The 16,071-nt window shown below is 39.9% G+C and overlaps 1 protein-coding gene across 1 annotated transcript in view; it reads left to right on the forward strand.

Moving 5' to 3' along the window:
- Positions 1-562: 562 nt before the first annotated feature.
- Ptx1 (pituitary homeobox homolog Ptx1) overlaps positions 563-16,071 on the forward strand; it is an 85,394-nt gene continuing 69,885 nt past the window's right edge. Inside the window, 3 exon segments of the mRNA XM_019060512.2 lie at positions 563-746; positions 14,867-15,695; positions 15,698-15,793. Of these exon segments, the coding sequence (XP_018916057.2) occupies positions 15,569-15,695; positions 15,698-15,793 (223 nt within the window). The 5' untranslated portion in view covers positions 563-746; positions 14,867-15,568.

The following is a 16,071-nucleotide window of genomic DNA, read 5'->3' on the forward strand; positions in this document are numbered from 1 at the left end:
TCCCTTAATCTATAGGAACCACGCATTTCAACCAATGGGATCGCTCCATACTTCCTATGTCGTCTTTGTCTATTGCTTTGTCTATCAATTTCAATAATCAGCCCGCTGCCACCCTGCGTGCTTGCTCATCAAGGAAGTCATCGAGAGAATGGACCCCACCTACCACCCCCAATCACTCGAGACCCCAGATTGATCCGACCAAAACGCTGACATTCTATAATTTATTTTCCATTCGTTTTACGAGCAAGGCGTGTATTTGAAAGTATGGAGAGACTAAAAATGGAATAAATTCGCGAAATATAAAATGGGTGGGGTCAAAAAATTGGAGGTATTTATGGACATTTGACGAGAGTATAGTTGATACATTATGGAGATTGGATGGAGCTGGTCGGAGCGCGGAGTCGGCGAGATTGCCGCCGAGAGAGCTACCACCGCCGCGGCGTCGGAATGCTGGGCGGGGGTTGGGGTTGAGGGGCGGAGTTTATACGACAATATTGAGGGTTGATGTAGTTTAGGTGGGGATTCAAGGGGTGTGTATAGAAATAGATTTACCCCGGCAGGAGGCTTCACTGTTGGGTTTAACTTTGATCCTATCGGATTAGTTCAACTTAAGTTGTGTTATTAGAGTATAAAGTATCAGAGATTATTGCTATCTTTGTTTAACTTAGTTCCGCTCAGCCGATATTTCTTCTGTCTTTTTCCGTTCCGTCTCATCATCTTGCATCTCAAAAAATTCCACTTCTCAGGTTAGTGCCTCAATCAAACTTCTTTCCCTGTTTCACCTCCTCGTTCCCATTGCAGGTGTTGCATAGGGTCTTGAAATAAGTTGTCGTCGTTGACTTCCCGGTGCGGTCTCACGGTTTCCTAGTGCGATGAGCTCCACTGCATACACTCATACACTGCATTCAATTAACGTTAGTAGGAGTTTACGATTCACATTTTTGCATTCATCCGATGCAGTGTATCAACAAAGCTTTATCCTGAAAAACAAAAATTGAACAGAATTTTAGACCCTCTTTCGATGAAATTTTGTATTTCCAAGTTTTCGCGAGGTGTGCACTGACTGTGCAGTTGTTTTATCAAGGCTATCTCATGTAGATAACACTCTCAAGAAGCTGCTAACAGCACAAATCAGAATTCTTTTATTTTAGGATTTCTCTCGTCCTCGTGCTTTTGTGAGACCAAAAATTAAAGTTAGGAGGATAGGAGCCCGTGATGGAAGTATCCGAAAGTTGAGTGTAATTAGATTTTTAAAAAAAATCAGGATTTCAAAAGTACGGACTTTGAAATCAACTAGAGGTTGGTAGGGATGGTGAATCTATTGCGTGCCGTGGAAAATAAAGAATAAAAGTTAAAAAAATTCACACTTGTGGAACTGTCATCAGGAGATTCCAAATCAGTTGGGTTGACAATGAAGCAAAGTTCTGCAAATTTTGGAAATAAAATGTCGTTTTACTGCTGATATTCTTAGAGTTTTTCATTTTTTTTTCATGCATTGATCAAGAATCATTGGAATTAGCTTTATTTTTGACCACGAAACACATTAATTAATTCCGTGCTGACGTAGGTTTTTACATACGTTGCTTACAGTTTTATTTCTCTTGTGTTTGCGGATTTTTTTTTATTTTTCAATGATACTTTTTTTACTTTAGCCTCAGATCAGTGGTCTTACAGATACACTTCTCCTGCCCCTGTCAATATTTAGTTTCTTCCCCTCTGTTTATGTGTTCATGAAACACAAAAATGTTTTATAGAGTGAAGTCACCCTTTTCTATTTAGAAAAAAAAATTCAGTTGAGGAACGCCCATGAGAATTGTTCAGGTGTAAGCATTCGTGATCATTATTAGATCTTCTAAAAAAAACTTGTGCCCTGAAAGAAATGTATTGCTATCAACCTACTAACAGTTTGCATGCAAAACGTATTTCTCGCTGGTAATCGTCAGTTTGACACGTGTATTTCAAGTCAAACGCGTAAGGTTTGGGTGAAATGTCTTAATGGACGTAAAATAAAATTTTTAGAAGCCTCTAGAATCGAGCCCTATTCAAATGTTGAATTGAAAATATTACAAAAAAATTTTGGGGGTTTGCAGGACCCACTGTTATCCTGAAGATTTCTGTCAGAATCAGAAATGACAAATGACTGGAGAGTTAAGAATAAAGTTCGTAGCAACACTCTCCTTGAATCCATGGAGCGTACTGCTCGATTTAAGAATAATTCAGAATTATTTAATGTTTTACTTACTTCAAACGGCGCGCCTTCAAAATTAAGTAAATATGTAACCTTTCGACTCAGAAGGTCGCTGTCTTGTATTCTTTCCATCTTAAAATTTTCAACCTCGAAAGACTTCCAATTTTCAATCGATAAAAAGGATTTATTTAAATATTCTCCAGCAGTCCATCAAATGGGATAGTGTATTTTTAATTTTCAAAAACTCTATAATTCTAGAAAAATTTGTTGAGTCTTGATGCATGTACGCTACCATACACTGGTAAAAACAACCTCTTGGTTCAAGAAGAGTGCAGTTTCTTGTCGCCGGATTTAAGAGTCTGGACTCTTGTTTCAATGCAAAATCCGCTTGAAACAAGAGTTTAAGACTCTTAAATCCGGCGACAAGAAACTGCACTCTTAAGTCAATGCACCGCGGCATTGGTCCGAGAGGTTTTTTTTACCAGTGTACATTTGACAGCACCTATAACGTACTGTGGAACGAAATCAGCCAGCTGTGTCATGCATAGGTTCAAGTATTGGGTAACGGTCTTTTTTGACATATTACACTTATTTTTTTTTTAATACCATTCGCCCCAAAAATTATTTGAAATATCTAGGGTTTTGAAATATAATTAAAGTAAGAGCAATTCGAGACAAATAATAATTATTACAATAGAAGTCAGAAAACACTCCAGATAAATCCTGCAAATATCATAGAATGCCAGAAGTAAAAAGTAAGGAAAGATTAATTTTCTCGTATAGGCAGTTATTTTATTTGATATCATAAGCTATGTAAGTTTCATCTGATGATATTTTTTTAGAAAATATCCGAGATAATTGAAGAAACAGACTTCTGCGGCAGTGTTGTACTCCAATGAGTAATGAGTGCATATTAATGGCTTGAAATATATTTATCAGGATTGGTTTCCATTAGTTTTCATTGTCTGTTTCTCCCTAATTCCAGCATGGAAGATTCATGCAAATGCTAAGCTTCCAACAAACAAATGAAACAACAAGCATGCGATATGATACTATAAAATCATATCATATCTCCAGAGAAAAATTCGCATCCTCTTGCATTTGAACTTTAAGGTAAATCACCAGCTTTGATGAACAACCATTGTGCTAGTGGCACATATGAACTTTCGCAATTTTGTTTTCAAAAATCCCTTCGCAGAAGTTAAAACTATTCTACCGTCTCATATTCGGATTTATGATTTGTCAATCACATTGCAAGTTCAATAATTTTTTTATGGAATTTTTGACAAACAGTTTTTACTATGGATTTTTGGGATAGACAGCTGCTTTAACATTAGTATGTAGATGCTATCACCCTGTTTTTGTTTTTGTTTTTTTTTTAAACTAAATAATACTACAAAAAGGCAGAAAACATGAACATTTTGGAGCGAATAATTCTCCATCCCGATTGCTGAAAATCAAAGTCGACTTGCGTAAAATCGTTTGCCGAATTTAATTTTGGAGTGCGCCGATAAAACAGTTTTCTCAAAGTTCTAAATTTTTCTGAACACGTCGAGAGTGCCTGTCAATCCATATGCGAGCCAATAAATCATCAGTGAGTAAATTGCTCCGTGAAAGCTCCTGTCTGTTCAGGGAAACTAATGGCACTTAATGTTGTTTCTAATTACAAAATGTAATCAAAATCATAATCAAGATTAAAGCGGGAGAAGAACAATAAAAATGCACCGAAACTGCGGGTATCGGATCAATTTCGAGATTCTATTGCATTTTCCAAGTTTAATTGACATATTAGCTGTAAGAGTGCATGATCGAATAGTCTGCATCACACGATCAAACTGTGGCTATCAAACTGTGCGAGGTCGCGCCGCACTTTAATTAGGTTTTCGAGCGCGATGGCATGAAGATCTCTGATTGGTATTCGCAGAACCAATCAGAATCCTAACATTGCTGACCTCGCCAGAGTGATAGCTCAGTTTGATCGTGTGATGCAGACTATTCGACCGTATGGTCCAGGCTCATCGGGACACATTTTGATCATTATTGTCCCATTAAAAGGTAAAATTGGCCCGAGTTTAATGAAACTGGACTATGATCTGAATTCAAAGTTTCCCAAGCCAGCCTCGAGTAAAATTCAACAGAATAATTTTGGAAAAGAATCCTTGAAAGGGATTTCAATGATTTGATGAAGGATTTCGTTAATTTGCCACTGCAAAAAGCACAAAACACAGAAAAAAAATTCCAAAATTTTGAAAAACTTTAAGGTATGTACGAACTTGCACTAATATTCACAAAAATCCCAATATATTTTCTTTAGTATTTTATGTTGTTTTTTAGCGGCAAATCATCGTAATCCCTCAGAAGGATCCATTTCCCAAGCTATACGGCTGAATTTTACGCGAGGTTTGCAAAAATTGTTCCTTTTTATGACGCTGCACATATCAAAAGGTATCACAATCCTAACCATACTCCTAGCTGATTGTGATGCCAGATATTAGAGTAGTTGCACCAGCCAGAGGTATGGTTAAGTCAGCTGAAAGTGTGGTTGGATTAACCATATACCTCTAGCTGGTGCCCTCCCAGTCAGCATAGGTGCGGTTGGATTAACTAAACCGCTGGCTGGTGCTTTTGCACTTTTAGCTAGTACAACTACTCTTATGGCTGGCGCCAAAATCAGCTAGAAGTATAGTTGCATCGCGTTTATCATAAAGAAACCAACCCACATTGAGTTAAATCTGAGAAAAAGAGGTTTAAAGTTTTATTCTTCTATTAAGCTCAAGAATGTAAAAAATTAGCTTTAACCCCTCTTTTCAAGAACTGATTATTTTTTCGACTCAGAATTTTTGGACATCTTTCGTTAAATTTACGAGTATATGATATTAAATGTCATAATAACTCAGAATAATAGATATCATTATCTATTATACGTTCACCTTAAATTATAACTTTAAACTCATCTTAATCCAAGTCAATAGATACCAATGTCTCTGTTACGGTAGTAGTGACACCTCTGTATATTGATTATGTCAATAAAATTAAAAAAAGAAAAAATAATAATTTTTGGCAGGAAAACTATACGACTAGTGAAACTCAAAAACTTCCTTAACTCAATTTTCTCGAAAAAGTGGGTTGGTTCTATTCTGATAAACTCGGTCCAGTTGATATTGTGATCCTTTTTTTTAGTGTATGTTAAGGATCTCCCTAAAGCTCCGTTAATCATAATGTTGACCATATGGGGCCTCTTAAGGGAAGGAGCAGTGGGATAATTGTTGAAATTAATAGACAAAGCTATAGACAAAGAGGACAAACGGAGTTTGGAGGATCCTGTTTGCGGAAGGGGTCGGTTGCATTGGACAGAGGACGTACGTAATAGACTAACTAACTGCAATACACGAGAGACCCTTTAGTTAGCCCATCATTTTCCCCCTAGTCTATAAGAACCACCCATTTCAACCAATGGGATACTACCACACACTACTCTATACCCCATGTGTCTTCTTTGTCTATCCATTTTAACAATCAGCGGGCTGATTGTAGAAATCTATAGACAAAGAAGACGTAAGGAGTATGGAGCGATCCTATTGGTTAGAATGGGTGGTTCTTGTAGACTAAGGGGGTTAATGATGGACTAACTATCGGGTCTCTCGTGGGTTGCCGTTAGTTTGTCTATTACCTGCGTCCTTCATCCATTGTAACCACCCGCTTCCACCAAAAGGATCCCTCCATATCCTTTTCTTCTGAGTCTATCGATTTCAACAATCAGCCCGCAGCCCGCTGTTAAAGAACGACTAGGAATACGCGGTTTAACGGGGAAGAAATCCGGATATCGATCCTATTTCCTGTCGATTTTCCAGGGTCTGGCGTTGGGCTCGCACGCGCTAACCCCAGTTTCCAAGTTCCCAGTCGGAGTATTCTTAAACTCGAGAGCGGGAAAACCGCATCGGAGCCGGGGGAGAATATTAAAACAAGAGAGACCCGGGACCCGCGGCCCGGGCCGGGGACGGAGGGGAGAGGCGGGGGCAGGGGCGCTGGCGGGGGGCCGGGGGCCGGGGGAGCCGAAAGGAGTGGCTTTAAGGAGACAAAATCAATCACTTCAAAATGGCTTCCTCCAAGATCCCCTGCGGTGGTCCCGGCACTGCAACCCTCCGACTCCCGTCCACCGACGCCGCGGCGGCGTTGCCCCTCCACCGCGGAAACCCCCCCCCCCCTCCGCGGCGAGGGAGCTAGGGGGTTTCGGCAACGTCGACGGCGAGGAGGGGAGGGGAGGGGGCAGCATCCCCTTTTCTTCCCGCGCCACGCATCTTGCCCTTATCTCATCCTGCGCTTCGCTCCAGCCGCGGCCCGGACGGAGCTCCTTTGCGAAAACCGCACAATGGGCGCCGATCCTCGCGTCTTTTCATATGAATTTGAGTTAATCTAGCGAGAATGAGGACACCCCCGGTCTTCATGCATTTGGGGTCGCATTTATACTGCCGTGCTATGATAGAACGCCTGCTAATCATTTTCTCAGGAGATTAGGCAGAAAAAACATGGATTGAAATAAAGGATAGGAACGAACCCTTAAAAGAAGTCCTCGAGACAAAAAAATCGGCCAATGAGCTTTAAATATTGCACTAAGAACACGGTAAATATTCACAAAATGTCAAATATTTTATACCAAGAAAATATCAAAACAAGCACGATGTAATACAAATCAAAAACGAAAATACCTATAGGTAGAAAAATTCACAATAATAAGAAAAAGTTATTAACTATGGAAATCGAATAACTTAACTAACTATAACAAGACTAGAAATGGCCCCTTGCGAGAATCATTATTGGTAAAAATCTAAAGAAAAATATTAAGAGAGCATTTCGAAATGTTATTACTTCTCTCGTTCACTAAATCCTACGATTTAATTAATGTGTCGCCAATGAGATTTATATTGAGGGCAACCATCGACGAAATTTTCAGTTTGACTTATCTGTGTAAGGAACAACGGCCATAACTACGACCCTAAGCCTTTTTGTACAAGGCGAAAAAATTTTCTGAACTCGATTTATTCCGAAAACGTCACTTGGCTCTCGTTCACTTCACGCTGGCGCATGACGGCAGGCCTCTTCACGTTTTTGACGTTGATTTTCGTGGTCGGAATTTGAATGCTCCTATTGTGCGGCGTGGCAATGCACTTTGAGTTCAGCCCCAGCTCGGAGTCCTCAACGAGGCGATGAGGTAAGATTACACAATGGCTGACCCCCTCCTCGCTCCCACCCCCTGGCACCCCCTCCCACGCTCGCGAGGAGACATCCTCCAACGTCTTAGGTACGGGGCATTAAAGCATTACAGTATTAGACTCATGTCCCGGAATTAATGACCTGTGAAATTTATGTTAAGCTTATTCTTTACAATAATAATAGTAATACTTATGTTTTAAACATGATACATTTTCTACTCTTGGTCTTGTAACTACTCCTGCCGCTCATCTCTTGCGCCCTGCATCCCTCCTTGTTCGCTTCGTTCCGTATCCATCCACTCCCAGGATCCTCCTTCTGCGTCGCGCCCTTGCGCTTGGGCTTCTATTTCTCGCCTCTTTCGACTGTCATTCCATTTTGATCTCTCGGGGTCCCACTCTGCAGTCTTATTTGCCGCAGTTCGGGGTAGTTGATTATTTGGCAGTTTACCGCCCCTAACCTCTATGCTGCCGTGCTAAGGAAGAACGCCGTATGAACCTTCAGGCGTTGCCAAATTTCCTCTGGCAAATAACTAGTTTTCAGGAAAATATTTGAACATTTTTCTGCCAATTTGTCAGATAATTTTGTTTGTAATTTGACCTAAAGTGTCTGAAAATTTCAAAGAAAAATATTCAGAAGTTTCCACAAAAGTGAACATTTTATCCAAGGAAATTTGGCAACTCTCGAATGTTCATACGGCGTTCTTCCTTAACACGGCACTATGGCGACCGTTTCTCAGTGCAGAAGACATTGAACTTACTAATGGTCGAGTTTATACTAAAAGGACTGTGTTTCTGTGTGCAGATTGTTAGTTTATTTGGGTTTAATTCATTTTTCCATACTTATTTTTAGCATACAAATCGAGCGAGGTGATACAAAATAACTTCAGTATGCATGCTCTGATTTTAAGATGAAAAGACTTTCTGCGTGAAGAACGTTAAAAATTACACCACGTAAAATTTTACCCCTGACACTGAAAGTTTCTCTCGTGGTGATTTTTATCCAGTTATGACAAATGGAAAAAGCTCAGCTTAACAAAGAAACGAAGGTTTTTTGCTGAGCGCAAAGATTGATACTCTCAACGCAACCCAGAAATGCGAAAGACTTTTTTTATTATAAAATACGGAAGGAGAAAAATTCTATGATTTTGAAAAACGTAGGTAGGCGCGAACGCATTTTAAAATTTGCGAAACTCACATTTTATTTCCTTTCGTATTTTGTATTTTTGTTGTGGTGAATCAGCGTAATTACAAATCCCTTCCAAATACCCATTTACAAAATTATACCGCTGAATTTCACTCGCGGTTTACAAAAATTGTCATTGGCGGATCCAGCAATTTGGCAACACCGGATTTCCTACATTTAGACCTATGGAAATATATCGATTCTTGTAGGGGCCAGGCGGCCGGGTGCTCCGACAAGAATCGATTATTTAGCATAGGTTTAAATGGCGGAAATCCGGTGTTGCCAAATTGCTGGATCCGCAATGATAATTGTCCATTTTATGATTCTATGTTCAAGATCCCTTTGAACCCCCTTGAATCATAATGTAAACAATATGAGAGTTTCTAAGGACAGAAGCTGTTAATGGTAAAACGACTATAAATACAACTCTGAATCCAGCAACTTCAACCGTGGCAGGAATTGCCTGGTGAGTTGGCGCGGTAAGTTCGCCTTCAATTTCGAACGATACTGTGCCACGCATGAGTGATCGATTAGTTGCTTTGCGTTTATGTTGAGTAAAGGGGGCATTCATTTCCATATTCACTCCTTTGAATCCAGCGACTTTAGCCGTCACACAACGGGATAAGTCGGACAAAATCTGGAATATTTGAAAGTATATATTTTTGAAATCATGAGACGAAAATGCTTACGAGTGGTTTCATTGGTTTTTTCGTGAAATCTCATTTCAGAAACACCCCTTGAAATTGAGTTTGTGACAAACTTAACATCAAAATTTGAAATTTTATTCATCAATTTCATGTCCGACCTATTCTATAAGCTCGTTCCATTGTGCGTCACGAGAATCCACTTGGTGAGTTGGTGCGTAAAGTTTGCTTCAATTCCGAGTGATACTGTGCCACGCACGCACGGGTGATCGAATAGTTGCTTCAGAACACAAGTTGCTGTTCCCTCAATGAAAATGTAAACGTATGAGGTCTCCGGAAGAGAGTAGAGTCCCTTTATACTGGAGTTAAAACACCACCCCCTCATGGAGTCACAAAGGGAATAAAGATTACACAAATTGAACGTTTTTCGTAATCTTTGATCGGCTCACTCCGTTTGTTCCTTGCCGAACCATCAATTCCTCGGACCATTCCAGTTTATAATCTTTGCAATTGGTGAAAATATAATCTTTATTCCCATTTGTGACACTGAGGAGGCCTAAAATACGGCAACCAATCAGGAAAGGATTCATATTGTCTTAACGCTCATTATAAAGGGAAAGGGACTCTAAAGGAGAGGAGCTCTTCAAGGAACGACGACGAAGACATCCCGTTGGCTCGATCATGAAACAGGGCCCAAAAGTCAAAATCATAATGGCGAACAGATAAATAAAAGAGGAGAGTACAAAGCTGACGAATTCGTAATTCAATCAAAGTGTATCCCGAAATAAGCGAGGGCGCAGTGAATAAAAGCACAATTCCTGGAGAGGCGGGTCGAAGCCGAAGAAAACGGAAAAGCCGCGGGAAACTCGGGGAAGAACGAGAGCATAAGATAAATGAAAAGGATGTCTGAGGCAAATGGTGAGGAAGAGACACCGAGGGGAAATTCGGGGAGAGGAGTCGAAAGGGGGGGGGGGCAGAGATAAAGCTCGAATATGGCGCTCTCTGGAGGGGGCAGCTGGAGCCACGAACGGAGGGGAGAATCAGGCGCAGAGGTGACAATTCTCGGAGAGAGTTCTCGTCGAGTGACGGGCGATCCGCGGGGAGGGCGCGCGAGAGAGAGAGAAGGAGAGAGACGCGAAACTGGGAGAAAATTTGTGTTTCGGGGAACACGGAGACCTAAGCACTTACAAATAGCTTGCGGTTAAGCCCCCGTAGGTTTTCCAAGTGGCTCACGTTGCGCGCTGCGCTGACTCCGGCTTTAAAGGTCACCTGCTCGGCCGGGCTTGTGTAAAAATAAATTCACTTAACGACTGCCAATCAAAAAACCCGGCTCGGATTTCGGATTTCGCTGGATGCGCGGGCATAGTGATTGTGCTTATTAGCGGTGCAGTAGTGGTCATCACTCATCCCATGTCATCATCGGGAGGATTTGATTCTTCGACACGCGCCGCCGCCGCCTTCTGGTCAGTTCCTCTTTTTCCTTGAAAATTTCCCTCAAGTGACCCGGACCCCTTCCTCCCCCCTCCTTTTCGCGATATTCGTCGTGCGTGATAGATGTCGTCGCCAGCGAGTGTTTGTCTTACTTTGAAGTAAATTTAAAGTCGATCTGCTTAAAGTATTAACTTGAATTAGACGCATTAGCGCTAGATCAACCGCGTTAGTTGTTTGTTGGCCGTGGCCGACGCCGAGAGTTATAGTCGGGGAAATCTGTTTAATACTCCCAGATTATAGGGATTCCCCCTTTTTTCGTTTTATTTATTTATTTTTTTCCCCCCGTTCGAAATCATTACTTGACTTATCCCCGAGTGTTTTTTGAGCACGTCTCCTGGAATTTGTGAGTTTCGTCTTGTCGCACTCATCGGTGGTTCTAATCTTCGCATGTAATGCCCGCCCATTATCCGGCTTTATCCAAAGCCCTTTTTTTCCTTTGTCGATGAATCGTCGCGCCCCATTCAATGAAATCTGTGCCATGCATGTCCACGTTGAAAGCACGGAAACACGTATCTCGATAGCGGTTTTTTACTATCTTGATTCTTCCTAATTTTAATGAGAAAGTTCTCTTTTAGGGTTTGTGTGAAATCGTCCTTCTATTCTTGAGAGGCAATGAAAATTTTCAAAAAAAAAGAAAAAAAAATTAATAATTTTTTTTTTCTTGAATGCCAGGACGCTGATGACTCCCACAAAAACGTATAATGCGCCGGCAATGAATCTTTAATACTAGTTTCGCAGTTTCACCATCGATATATCAGCTACATACATGACTAGAAGTCCTGGCATCTTCACATGTGCTTGTCTTGTTTACGTTTGAGTGAGGAGAACCAACCATTTTGAAGTTGGGAAATTCCAGGTGGTTTTTCCTAGTCAACTCAAATTATATCTTTGAAAAATTCTAATTTAAATTGAGTTAGCTCTGTATTGAAAACAATTTAAAAATGGGAAATTGGAAACACTGCCATCGAGATACATGTCATCCCATCAAAGATAACCTGTACGCAGACATTGATAATCTGGGTAAAACATGATAACCGAGTACTGTCAAAATTACCACTCTAATGTTGCCATTCAATATGGAAATAGTAAGACATTTTTGCAAAAAACTCCACGAAACCCCTCTTGAGAGAATTTAGAAATGGCCAAAATGAACCATCGCAAAGCAAGTATCGAATTTATTTTTCAGTTTGAGCATTGTAATGTACCTCCGTTCTTATATGCCAAGCTCAGAGAGTATGTAGAGGATATAAAAATCAGTTAATTCTGGGTATGAGAATTGAACTCAAAACTGTTTATCGTAGATATTTTTTTCTGTTAAAAAGATAAAAAAAAATAAAATCATAATAAATTAATAGGCTACTTCTAATATATATGTATATTTAGTACACAATTAGTTTGATCAATCATATTTAATGTTGAAAAGAAACATTTAGCTGAATGCTACGGCTCAAGAATACATTTATCCAGGACTTCCGATTTATCTTCCCTCTCCTTTTCCGATAACTTTCCAATCACAAAATTTAATGAACACAATTTTAACATGAACATGTTCCATGTTCGATTTTATTATGAACATGTTCCATGTTCAATTTTAAAACAATGTGAAAGAATGTCCACTGATTGTTATTATTTGAATTATCCTTTAATTTTTTAAGAATTCTTCAAAAGATTCAATAATTCTTTCATTATTACGTAAAAACTTAATGATCGCAAGAAAACCAGAATAAGTTGTTACAACAGAAGCTTGGAACATCTGTTTTCATGAGAAAAACTTATGACTCAAGACTTCCTAAGGTTAAGTAGAAGCTCCCTTTTTTCCATACATAAAGCTCCAAGATATTAAAAATTGGATCTTAAATGGACGTAGTTACGCTAAAAAGTGCTTTGTGCAAATGAATTGAACGAGGAAAGGAGCACGTTTATCTTGTGCACATATTTTTTTGTTCGATGCTTTTTCAGATAGTTCCTCTTAGCATAAATACGCCCTAATTTAATTCAGGTAAACTATCTACTTATTTTCTCTCTACTTTTGTAACAGAAACGATGCAAAAAAAAATTCTTGAAGCAATTCTCGGGATAAAGAGAAATAAAATAACGCTAGTACTAATAATATATGTGACCATTCACAAGGGAAAGGCTGTCGATGTAAAAAAAAACCAGCAATCGAGAGATAAGCTAGATATGTATGTACAGAGGCGTTTAGGAATATTTCGACATGCAAACGCCAAATTTAACCATTACATCAAAATTTACAGGTCACATGATGTAGTTGTTGGTGGGAAATAATTATTTAAAGTTTTGTCTGCTATTTGTGAGGCTCGGAGTTTTCGAGTTGAGTAAATATAATGGCGGTTTTACTTACGTTAGGTCCTTCACTGGATGGAAGAAATTGCTTGCAATTTACTCTTCGCGACATAATTGCTCGTCGAAAACTCAAATACGAAAGTTTTAACCCGATGCGTCGCGTCGCAACAAAAATCGCTGTGACGAAAATTAAGGTCCCCTTTTCCTGGAGACGTTTACATTTAAGAAATCAAACCACCTCAACGCATCTACCACGTATTTATGGTTTCTTTTTTCGTATTCATCAGTTCACTCTTAAGGACCTCAAATACTTACATTTGAGTCGATTGAAATTCCCACAGAAAAAAATCGCCTTCAATTCCTACTGATACCACATTGCATTACACTCATGCTCGAATAGTTGCTTGGATGCTCATTCAGCATTCGCTGACAATGGGTAATTCTCCAAGCTTTGCTTTTTTTCCGCGTCGAATCATAAAATTTAGTATCTAACTACCGACTCGTTGCTTTGATTTTTTCTCCTTTAGTATCCCATAATCATGGAGGCACTACTAAACGTATGCAAATCATCTTTTCGCTGAGTGTTACTATTTGCAAATTGTGTTTGCACACAATTCACACGTTCATTTGGGTCGCAATGGAATTTTTGTATACAAGATTAGAATTAAAGCATCAAATTTCACGTTTCCACGTTATATTTTTATGGAGAAATTCTCTGAAAAACTTTTTAAAAGTCAAAAATAAACTGAGATTAGGAGTTATTGTTTAATAGTTTTTTCATTAAAAAACTTAGGATAGAAACCTATAACCGACTTGAGTCAAGTCGATCTTTAAAAAGACAACTTATTATTTAACGAAAACTATTTTGGAACTCAACAAATATGTCCCTCAGACGTGCTGATTTCTCATCAACGGATCGGATTTAAATATTATCATATTTTCATTTTGTTTTCGCCAACTTTCAATGAGGCAATTCGTGCTGGAATGCTTAATTACCTACTCTGTTCGGCGGATCATCAGTGAGAGAGAGGCGAGGGAAATTTTTATGAGTGTGAATGCAGATAATTTTGCAAACCTTTGGTTTGTTCATTATACTCATGAATTAACTTCCACCCTGCAGCAAACACCAAAGAGTCGACTGATCAATAATTGATCAGCTGGCTGATCGTTGGTTCATTTCTATGAATCGAGATCGCCTTCTTTCTGTTGGAAGATGGAAACCAACTGACAAAGCACAGAAATAACACATTTTTCTCGATCAAATCGACAGTATCAGTCGCCTCAACCATGTATCTCGGTCTACGACGTTCAAGAACTCCTCTCATACTCAATTTTTCAAATGAAAAACTACTCAACTTAAAAACCGCCGTGATTTTTCTTCTCTGTGCGAAATAAATTCTACGAAAACTCTAAGGAATGATATCGATTTAGTTCTTCTTTTAAAAAATTAAATAGGTGCGGAGATTTTACAACACAGCAAACGAGATACGTGGTTTGCGGACTTACACCGTCGAAAATGCAGTTTTTCTGCCACACTGATGAAAGTAATTTTTGTTCTAGTGTTGAATTTGGTTAATATAGGAAGTGAAGTACAAACCAACCCAAATTTTGTGTTGATTTTGATACAGTTTGCGGTGAATTTAGCGCGAAAAAACGATAATATATGCGGTATTTATCCCACCATTTTCAGCGAGCGGGTTTCTTTTTTTGGAGGAAGCTCGCTATTTTTTGCTTAACACTGCCTACATGGAGTTTGACCTAAATCTTTCGGAAAAATACTAAATCATGGTTAATGATAAATTATCGGTTATAGCTGTTGATTGTTTACTTATTATTTTTGTTTCAGGAAGAAATCTGGGATCCAGTGGCATTCCAGCTGCTCGGAACATCATTTGAATACTTAGCCGGTGAAAACAACTCGCGCGGTCCGATCTGATCAGACACCGCGAGTTTTCGACTTGGCGCGATTGTGGATGGGTGCTATTTTTTCCAATCGTTCAACACAGACTGGGACGTTTCCGGAAAATTCAACCTTAATTCGAGAATCGACGATGCTTTCGCCTAAACTTGCGGTGAAATAAAGTGTGAATGCGTTAAATTTGAACCCGGGACTGTGAAAAATTGAAATTTTAACGGTGTCCGTGCAGTGATTGTGAACCCCTAATCTTTACTTTAAAATCGCCTTCAATTTCCATCGATACCGCACAACAATACGCTCACAGTCGAATTGTTGCTTCCGCGAAAGGAATGCTCAAGTTTTGCTCATTGTTTTCGCGCCGCGGTTAAGCCTCCAAACTTGACTGTCTGACTGAAAGGGATAGAAATCGCCTTCAATTTCCTTCGCTACTACACCGCAACACACTGACGGTGGAATTGTTGCATCCGCTGGTAGAGTGCTCATGTTTTCCTCACTGTTTTGGCAGCATGGCTAAGAATCCGGTGGTTCATCGATGGAGCGCGAGTGAACGTGATTAGGCTTTTGGTGAGATCGGATTTTTGGCGATTTTGGTGAGATCCGCGAGTGGCGAGTGGCGGTGCGCGGGGGACGATGATGGAAAGATTGGAATCGCTGGCTGATCCTGGGCTCTGTCTGCAGGATCTCGTCTCGAGTGTGTCAAGTGTCTCAAGTGTCTCGAGTGTTTCGGATCACCACGTGGACATGCTCCACCACCACCCCATCACCCACACCACCCCCATCACCCACACCACGATCCGCCGCACCACGGACTCCCGGCTTTGCTCCACCACCAACCCCTGGATAAGCTCAAGCGAGGTAAGCCACCCCAAGTAGCCCATCAATATTTTCAACGTATGGATTGCATTTTGCAAAAAGGAACCAGGAGCATTACATTATTGCTAAGATTGTGCAGCTCCTTTTGTCTTGGAACTTGGAAGGGATGCTTGGTTATCTCTAAACAGTTTCTATGTAACTCGCTAAAAACTGTAAATGCAGGACAAAAATTACCATGAAAATTTCATATTTTTTCAGGATACAAATCGCCATATTGCAATGGGTGAAGTTGCACAATCTTAGCAACATTGCAATGCTTC

The sequence above is a fragment of the Bemisia tabaci genome, chromosome 3 (assembly GCF_918797505.1).
Source record: "Bemisia tabaci chromosome 3, PGI_BMITA_v3".
NCBI classification, from domain to species: Eukaryota; Metazoa; Arthropoda; class Insecta; order Hemiptera; family Aleyrodidae; genus Bemisia; species Bemisia tabaci.